This window comes from Temnothorax longispinosus, chromosome 1 (assembly GCF_030848805.1).
Source record: "Temnothorax longispinosus isolate EJ_2023e chromosome 1, Tlon_JGU_v1, whole genome shotgun sequence".
Classification (NCBI taxonomy): Eukaryota; Metazoa; Arthropoda; class Insecta; order Hymenoptera; family Formicidae; genus Temnothorax; species Temnothorax longispinosus.
In genome coordinates, this window is record NC_092358.1 from 23,033,215 (window position 1) to 23,043,501 (window position 10,287).

The 10,287-nt window shown below is 42.0% G+C and overlaps 1 protein-coding gene across 1 annotated transcript; it reads left to right on the top strand.

The window, feature by feature from the left end:
* The first annotated feature begins 3,000 nt into the window (after positions 1–3,000).
* LOC139818655 (natterin-3-like) lies at positions 3,001–5,919 on the top strand. Its single transcript, XM_071787472.1, has 4 exons — positions 3,001–3,133; positions 4,058–4,257; positions 5,287–5,430; positions 5,540–5,919. Exons 1-4 carry the CDS (start codon positions 3,127–3,129, stop codon positions 5,624–5,626), a joined length of 438 nt encoding a protein of 145 aa, XP_071643573.1. The 5' UTR covers positions 3,001–3,126; the 3' UTR covers positions 5,627–5,919.
* The last annotated feature ends 4,368 nt before the right edge of the window (positions 5,920–10,287 follow it).

A 10,287-nucleotide genomic window follows, 5' to 3' on the forward strand; every position in this document is an offset into this window, starting at 1 on the left:
GACTTCCTTTCTGTCTCGAGCAGTTTCTAAATATATGCTAATGAATTTCGAACTTTTACATTAAATTCAAAATATACAGCTACATTTCTGATCGCATATTAAAGAGCCTCCATTAAAGAGGATCTCTGTCGCGACATAAATAAAGAAATCATCGAGTAGAGAGATGTATACTTTGTTTAATTCCCTTTGTTTATCGTCCTCAAGAAAATCTCGCGATTTGCTTCCCAATTCTAAATATGACGAGAGCTGGCACGTTTATATTTATTTAAAGTAAAAAAGATTTGTATAGTATCACTTTTTTGAAGATTATTCTAATTATATTGCGATTATTCTAATTATCGAGTAACGTCGCGTCGAATCAAGCTTGCTACAAACAGATAATAAAGATTGCGATTATCTTTAAAGAAAAGATATTAAAAGTTTCAAAGGATGTACAAAAGTTTAAAATACATCCGAGAGATCGAGACACTTCTTGTTATTCGCATAAACGTATTACGTTATCACATCTAACATTTTAACGTTTAAGCTCGCGTCTTAAACAGGTCGGGGAATCGCACTTGACACGTTAACATGGCATTACTTATGGAGGTGTATGTTGAATGCAACGTGAGCGCGATACGGAATAAGCGCGGGTATCGCGCGCGCTCGGCCCGACGTATTGTCGAGCGAGACAAATGGATCCTTTTGGAACATTGACTACCGGCAACGTATTTGCCAGCCGCCACTCCGCGCTGGCGGAATTGTTTTGTCGGCTTAAAGAGCCGCGCGCCGGCCAGGGTGTTTTGTTCGGTTCAGCAGCTCGAGCGTTTCCCTTGTTCCGCGTCTGCCGCCGCGGAACCTACCCCGACGCTGTGCGTCCGCCGCGCGTACGGCACTTCCGCTTGAATCCTGCGATTTAACGTTCGTTAGAAAGGAAAGCGCGCTCGTTAAGCGTTAAGTGAAATTAACCCAGTTCTGACGTCGCGCGCGAGTCGAACTGGGTTGCCGTAGCACGAAAATGTTTCTTTGTGGATAATGACGACGATTTCTCTCGAAATCAATTAGATTTAATAACTCTGAAGTAAATATCGTTCACTAAAACATTGTAACAATTTCTATAGATATTCTGAAAGTTTTTAGATTTGTTATATCTCTAGAGATTTATATTATATTTGTATATATTTTATCACATGTTATACAGAATTTATATTTGTATTTTTATACATATATCTTTTTTAGCGATATTTATAAAGGATATTCTCTAGCTCCGGAATGTAAAATCTCTTGCTATTTGATTCGTATTCATAAATATATTTCTTTTTATTGAAGCAGCTGCTTTAATGTACATTGGCAATCGCCATTGAGAATTTTCAAATAGCTCGAATGCTGCAATATCTTCTCTGTCGTGTCAATAGCATTGGGCAAATAGCATCGTGATTCCGATATTTTATGTCAGTCTTTGGTTACACAGCGTATATATATGTATATGTATACTTTTATATATCGGAAAAAGGAAAGAAAGAAAAGGGACGATCACAGCGCGAGCGAAAGCGTTATTCACAAAGGGACGAGGGAGTATATCCAAGAGATAGCACTCGCCTTAGTAGATCCATTAAAGCACCCTCACTGAGCTTAAATCCACCCTTCTGTGTAACGTTCTTGCATATAAGAGCACGTCGAAGGACACTCCTATTTCATCTCGTTCGATTAAATGTCTCGAATTTCGGGCGATGTTCTCCGCCACGTCGTCCAACACAATCGAACGCGACCGCAAATCGCGCGAATGAATTCGCGCGGAATTTCGAACGAGACACCGGGAATTTTTTAAACGAGACTGATCATTAAATGCTCGTCTTCTTTTTACGCTCGAAACGGCACACGCCCGTTATACACGTCTCATTAAACGAACATACCGCCTCTGCTCTGAACGCATTATCTGTGGCATAATTAACTACGAATCAGCGATTAGAGGAGGCAAGCGATTCTGTGACGAAAGAACCTTTTACCTTGCTAATTTTATCGTGACTTTAACGGAAACGGCAGAAACGGAAACAAGCGATCGCTTTTCCGTGTACCGCTTAAGATAAATCTCCGCTTAACCGGATTACACTTGCATTTTTTTCTCATTTCGTAACACGCGCCTCACGGTACGACTTTCTGACGGATAACGAGCGAACACCCGACCGCGCGCGGTCGCCCGAAGCGCGACTCGTGAATCGCGTAACGCGTATTTCTGCACGACACGATGATACGTAAGAGATGGGCTTCTCTTCGCTCGAGCGACGAGCGCAGCAAATCGCTCGTTTCCTGCCGCGCGCGAACGAGAAAGTTCATTCCTCCGCCGTCGTGCATTCCTCGCGAGGCACGACGGCGACGTTTACAGCGACGAGAAAATAACGGGTCTCTTTCGCCTGAGACTTTGTCCGATCTGAGCTTTGTTCTTTTTTTCTCTCTCCCTCACTCTCTCTCACTCTCTCTTCAGTACATATTTGCAATGTGAAATAATGTTTCGCGAGTTTTTTTTATTACCGATGGTTGAAATACAATCGCTTAGCTTGTATTGTGTACCGACAAATCAGAATCTTAATAGAATTATGCATTTCATGTTAAAGACAGATATTCAAACAATTTAATAAATCAAATATACTTTGCCTTTTGATTACTTTATTTGTTCTAATAGGTGACACATGCGATTTTATATCGGATCGATTATTACGAATTTGTCTTATCTCGCACGTAACAATGATTAATGTATTACGTGTTAGAAATTTGTGATACATGGATCCGTTTATATCACTTTTCGTCACAAGTTCACAACCGCGAAGTTAAAGTAAAAATTATAGCAATGACATTATTATAGGTATAGAATCACGTCGCGTGATATGACGAATGAATAGCAAAGTGTGGCCCATGTATTTGAACATGACATTTTGCGTGCCACATGCTCCATGTAACATGCGTTTCCGTGCTGATAAGATTGATAAGGTCTCGAATGGTGGGATTGCGGCCTGAGCTCGTTTACGCCCAAAGTATCGGCACGTTCAGTGATAATTCTCGTTTAAACGTGTTGCCACGCAAACCGTCACTCGTGCTATTTAATTATTTGTCATAGCGTGACAGCGCGACAGTTTCGATCAAGGAACAATAATGCCTGGTAAGCAGTGACATTGAATATAATAAAGAAATAAACGGGTGAAGGTAGTAATAATCAAATCACGAAGCAAGTATAAAGTTCATGTTATTTTGATCTTGGGATACGATTCAAAAAATAAAGAAATAATTCTATTTTGTAATGTATTAGCTATTAAAATAATAAATATGTTGATTTAATAATTAGTTTAATAAGTATTAAATTATTTATAGCTTGTTGAACGTTTGTATTCGCCTTACCAAGTTTAGGAATTTTCTGGTAATGAATATCCCGAGATCTGTTGCGGTTTTATATAATTATAATTATATAATTATAATTATAACAATTTTATAATTGCATTTATTCGTTAATTATAAAAGAACTATTTAATTAAAATATTCGTTAATAATAAGAGAAATAAAAGAAAGTATATAATATTTCGACAAACATGATAAGCCAACGTGGAAGTAAATTATCTTTTCGTTATCTTAAACTTTTCTTCTTATGATAGGACATATAATAAAGCTTACTTAATAGTCACACACTGCAACTGTTAAAGGTTAGAGGATGAAATTTAAACTAATACCATGAGTTAGATTTATTTTGTTATTTTTAACTACCATGTGCGTCAAAATTTATTAGTTTGAAACAAAATAGGATATTATTTTAACTTCATTGGTTTAGTCAAATTAACATTGTTTTAGTTAAGTTAACTACATATTGAGTAGGAGCAGTGGCGACCTATGGAATAGTTAAAAATTACTCAAAATTGAGTTTAATTTAACAGTGTGTAACGGCGTTAACGATTACTCACTTATTTGCCTTATGAGAGGTAATCGATACGATAAGAAGCAGCGCGATAAATTATCGACTGGAATCTCGAAGTGTTAACATTACGACTAGATATTTCGTGGAAACATCACGAACATTTGATGATTTCTGTTGTAGGATATAGATGGGCGAGATGGCCGATATCTTACGGTGATCGTAGTATGTTGATCTCCATCGGCAGGGACCTGGACGGCATGAATCTCGTCGTAGGTCGTGCCATGCACATGGGCGACATGATACCGGCGAAAGTGAAGCCGGATCATAACGTTGCCTACGTGTGTCACGGAGGTTCCGAGCACACGAAGCACGACTTCGAGGTATAACCAAACGCGAGAAACAAGAGATTCGAGTCTCTTCGTTAATTCGGACGTCGAATTCAAGCGAAATTCTGTTTCCCTTCCAATTACGCGGCGCTGTTGATCGAACGCCATAAATCGCTGTCTTTTACAATCGTAATTAATCAATTTGTAATTACGTAACGCGCACTGCATTTTCATGTGCCTCTACCTAGGTAATTACAGGCGCTTTGGTTTCATAACGCTACTGTTCCTCCTTTCCTTAATAAGCGAATTAAAGAGCTCGCGTAAACCCTTACGTAACGCAGCGCACGAGCGCGTCGTCACCTCTATCTCTATATCCCTGGAGCATCTCGTTTCGACGAAGATAAGATTATGACTGTGCGATCGAACGAGGTGTGTTAGTCAGATATTTGCACGGCGATATTCCAGAAAACGATCGGAGCGCGTTTTATCGCTCCGACAAATTCTTTCCCCATTTCCCTTTATTTCCGCGCTATCCTTTCCTTCCTTGATGAAATCATAAGCGAACCTGGGGCATTGCATCTTTGCATACGAACGAATCGACGTGTAATTTGATTTGTAAAATCCCCGATTTGGCAATAGTCGTGATCGTGATTGTGCGGCATTCCCTATCCTTCGTGAAAATAGTGAGAATAATTATCGACAATTTTCCGAAGATGTCGGAAAAACGAAGGCGCGAGAATAGCGTAGACGCGACGAGACATATCAGTCAGTATTGATCGGTAGCGGGATTCGACGCGTTACCGAAGTTACATCCCTTCGATTCCGCATTAGACGAACCCTCTGTTTGCCTTTTGGCCGTGCACTCGATCGCGCTCGTCCGAATCAATTTCTTCTCGGCTCGGCTTACACAGCCGCGCGGTCGCCCGCGGATTAATCTATTTGCGTCGGGTGAGGTCGGAAGAAAAGTGCGAAGTACACCGCTTCTCGTTGGCTGGATTCGAACCCCTCTCTCCTTCTTCCTTTCCTCTCCGTCACAAGATTCAGACGGATGTAATTCGAGACAAGCTGGCTTTCGTACCTTAGGTATTGATGCCCGCCCATTTCAACTGGGTCCGAACGGGTCACGGTCACGTACCGGAACACGCGGTGGAGGCTGGGACGACCACGAACGGGGAAATGCTCTACGTCGGCCGTACATTTCACAACGGCGTATTCTGCGTAGGGAAGGTACGCTAGTAACCGGAATGATCCGCTCATCTATTCGTTAATTTCAGCGATAATTTACCTGCGCGAACGATCAGGAATATTTATGTATACTTTATCTATTGTTTGGCAGGTCCAGAGAAGTCACGGTGTTTTGTACATTCCGTTCGACGGGAAGGAAATACCGTACAGGGAGTATGAAGTCTTGGTGCAATGTTAAATCTTATCTACAATCATTGTGGCGTGCGCATTAATATTTTCATATGAAACTGTCGGGATGAATAATGAATGGTTCATAATTGCGGGAAAAATTATTTTTACACAAGTATATTTCAGGATTACATATATTTTACGTCGTATTTTATAGTGGACAAATACGTATGATTGGAACATTCTATCTTGATGCTGTTATTTCATTTTATATTTATTTGTATATACTTTTGTGAAATGAAATATTGACAAACTGTGTACCGCAAATTCCGAACAACATTTTGAGTCATATTGCCACGTCTATTTATGAGGGTTTCCCGAGTTGAAGTTAGATTAAAATTTTATAAAGTTGGCGGCGGAAAGTCGCGAGTTCTTATCTACCCTCGCTTATATAAGTCCTATTAGTATGCAGAGAAAGTAATTTATCGACGCTTAAATTAATGGAAGGAAAGGGCATAATGGGCCACGCCAAGGCCCGGCGACTACCGGCGATGGCGTCGCCGTTTTGCACCCTCTCTTGTAATTTTGAATCGTAATTACGATCCAATTGCAATTCGTCATGTCACTTTCGGTCTTTCGGGTTTATTTTTTGCGCTGACGACGCGCGACGCGGTCGCGAGCATCGAATGATTCAGCGGTACGTAAAAGCGTGAGTCAGAAAATATCATCTCTCTGAAACTTCACAACGGGCCGTTCCCCATTACGCACAAACTTTACGTTTTGTAATTTTCAGTGGAAAGCGAAGACGGTAAATATTAACATCAAATAAACTCTGACTTATTTTATCTCCAAGATGAGACATCGAAGATTATGAAAGCTTGAAATAAGGAGTGAATTTTAAAAGAATAATTATATAATTGATGTAAATAACTAGTAGTTTATTATGACGTCGTACGTCGAGAAATTGAGATACATTGAAAATACAGAGCAGCTCATGGAAAAGTAGCTCGGTCTAAGTGCTACCAACAGTTTTACCAGTACCAGAAGATATATTTCCGATGAAGACAAAAAAGTATGCGTTATTGGTGGTCTATTTTCAGATTCTCATTTAATATGACAAAACAGTTTATCCTACGTATAACATAATATTCGTATCACTATTTTATTTCAATAAAATTACATTAACGCTAAAACCGAGGTACTTTCTCAAACTTTGTACAACTGCCGCGGAGTTACTCGAGTCAATTACCACGCGCATTTACTTAATCACGGGGATAAGTTACATACAGAGTGGCTCCCTGTGTTTTCTCATCGGTGGCGATTCAATTTTCACGCTTCTCAACTGAGGTCCGCGCTCGAGATAGATCCCAGATGCAAATAAATATTGCCGACTGCGCGAGGGAATTAGAAAGCGAAAGCCGCTGCGACGCAACCAGTGGTCGTTTTCTGCCGCTACACCCGATAGGTGCTGAGCACGTGGCCGTTGCGGCATTATTCCCATAGTTGGCACGTGGCCGTTCGCTCCTTCATCTCCCCTTTCTTCTTCCCTCCTCGTCTAACTCATTGTTCCGGGCCTCGAAGCGGAATTGTCAAGGGGGGTTGCGCTATTTAATATTTTGATCGAGGAAAAGCGCGCGTCTGCACAGGGGCGGAGAACGGGGGGAGGAAGAGGCTTGCCCACGTGCGACCGATCGTCCCCTTTTGATTAATTTCGGCTCGGATCGACTGGCATGAGCGAGTGCGAGGCCCGACAAAGGAGCCCGGGGGCGAGCACGAGCGAGGAGGGGCTAAATAAAAAAAAAATGGCAACAGCTGGCATCAGCAAGACCAGAATCAGGCAGACAATGCTGCTTAGGTCGAGGGTGAGAGCCACCCCTCTCATCGCCGAGTCGCCGACGCGAGTCGATTGACACGCGCGCGATCATCCTCGCGTAGTATGCGCGATACGCCATAATCGACGCGCGTTATGGATGCGCGAAAGGGGAGCGACGTTTATTAGGCCGAAGGGGTGAAACCGGTTCGACCGGAGAGAATTTCCAATGATGAGAATGATGATACGAGATTATTCTTATTATTCTTAACGAGACCCAAACTCCGGATAATCTTCAGGTTTGGCAACGAGCTCTCCTTACCGAGAACTCGGTTAAACGCCGTTTCGCGCGACTGTCGTTGTATTTCGAATGTCGAACTCACAAGTTTGATATATAACACTTTTTTAGGTAACACTAGATGTCTATATCTGGATTTACAAATATTGGTAAATCGTCGAGACCATTCCCGAGATAAAAAGTTCCTTTCTTCAAGTTTACCTTTTGCGTTATCGCATCTATTTCCGCGATATCGATAGGTGGATGTAAGTGAATAGTGACTTATATCACGAAATAAAAGACCGAGTGCCGATCGTTTTCACGTCTGTCTACAATTTTCATCGTTTCTTCTATCGCGTGCCTGCTTCGCGCTCGGTTGGATCCTTTCTTCCTTTTTCCTTTCTTTTTTTTTTTACTTGCGTTTGTGCCCCGGACATTGCTGGCATTCGCGTATCGTCGATATACCGAGTCGATAAATCCGCGCTTATTGCGGTTTACGTCAATCGTATCGTCACATCGTCGAAGCGCAACAAGGGAAAACTCGTTATAGAAATATCCACTCATAATATTGCCGTTGTTCAACGTGAAATTTTCACCGATATTCCTCTTTACAATTTATGTCTTCAATATATTTTCAGTATATACATATATGTTTCGCGGACTGTTTTACATTAAAGTAGAACGGGCCCTTTTTTTCTAGTTTGTCGTAAAATAAAAATCGCAAATACATATATTTATTTCTATAAGCCGATCGCTAATATAAAGGACGGGGATTGAGGTTTTGATGGAAACATCAGCGCGTTCAATCCGACTCGGTCGCGTCGAGTTTCGTACATCGAACGTACTGTCGCGGTACTCATTTCATTTGAGTAAACACGTTTTTTGGAAGCAGCACGGGTCACTCTGCGAGTGACGGATCCATCTACGCATATGGCGCGGTAGATACAGCAAGCAGAACCAGAATCGGGATCCGGATTCGAGAGCGGCGAGGGAAAGAGGACAGCTGCTCCCCGTCTCCCCGCTGCGTCGAGAGAGCACAGCGGCAGCTGCTGTTTCGTATTGAGGATCCGCCGATTCCATGATAGGGTGAGTCTATGGCCGATACGTGAGCATGAAACTGCAATCGCGACTGATTTCGGTAATAAAATAAAATTTTGTTTTATCGAGTGAAACGTTAAAGAAGTCCCAGTTAAAGGAGTAACACACATTTTCTTTCTCTTCTTCTTCTTTTCTCTTTCTTTCAAAGATATATGTATCTTAAGAGAGAGCTTATGATTCCTGTCTGTACCACATCAAGCATTTATAAATCCATTCTTTCGTTTATAAAATCTATTCTTATTTTATTATAATTCTTATCTCACTATGCGATTTTTCCTACGAGTAGTCAGATCAGAGTTTTACACAATACAATCCCATTTCTAATATTTTATAAAATATCAACTGCCAGACATGTAAGTTTTTTCCTTTTCATACTCTCGTCTTAATAACGAAATCTTGGCATTTAACAATTAAACGAGGACTTCAGAACAAAAGAACAATGTACTAAAGTTCAAATTACAGGCGCATTTCGAATACGTGCTCCGTTCTTAGGCTGCGTTCGGGAAGCGCGTGTTTCTCCAAACGAATGGAAGTTAATCTTCCGAAAATCTTGACGTACAGTTCCGAGCGCCTCTCTCGTTGCTTTCTGTTTTAATCTGATTATATGGCACTACCGATACTAATCAATTTAAACGACAGAGCGTGCATTTCCCATTTACGGGACTGTGCGAGGCAAATGTGCGCAGGACAACAGCCCGTTTCGCGTGCTTAACGTACATCCATTATTCGCGGTCCGTGCGAGCGAGCTTTTCACCGTTGTCTGCAATAGGCACGCGCGCGGTGCGCATTGCAGGATGATAACGAGATTCACGCTCTCTCGCGTGATGCGCGTATACGCGTCGCGCTCGTACCAGCTCGTTCCCGGTTTTTCGGGATGAGTCCTTTTTTTCTCGTCGCACGATAATCGTCAAGTTGGCACGGGCCCAGCCACACACCAACAGGTTAGCGCTCGAGGGAGCAGCCCGCGCGCGAGGGGCTCCCCTCCGTCGGTTACGGGAGTCATAGGGTGATCCTCGCGATTCCGCGGGTTCTCTCCCCTTCGTCCTTTCTCGCTCGTACCGCCCCTCCCGTCTGCAGCTGCGCCGCAAACGCGGGCCCCAACACCATCTGCCATTAGAGGCTGCACGCGTGCACACGCGTCTCATCCGAAGCCCCCCCGGTCACCCCCAGCCGTGTAATGGCCTCGTAACAATACAAAATCTAACTACGAACTACTGAGGTCTCGATTGCCCTCGAGTGTGAGGACGCTTTCTCTCGTTCGGAATTATAAAGAAATATCATCCAAGTGTGTGTTATACGTACTATAATTACTATAATCGCGATTCATTTCCAGTCATTTATTAGTGCTAATATTAGCGAGAATGAGAAATGCGAATAGATGAAGTAATTCTTGAGATTAATCAAGCTTGTGTATAATGTATATTCATTGATTGCCAGAGAAAAATTGGTAACATTTTTTCATTAATTTATGTATTAGCATTAGGCATAAATAATTTTTCTTTGCTGTAATGTTTCGAAAGCCGAATTTCTTTTACCGCACGCTCCT

Coding starts and splice junctions, on each gene's coding strand:
- LOC139818655 (XM_071787472.1), top strand. Junction 4,258..5,286: donor ACACGAAGCACGACTTCGAG/GTATAACCAAAC, acceptor TTCGTACCTTAG/GTATTGATGCCCGCCCATTT. Junction 5,431..5,539: donor GCGTATTCTGCGTAGGGAAG/GTACGCTAGTAA, acceptor ATTGTTTGGCAG/GTCCAGAGAAGTCACGGTGT.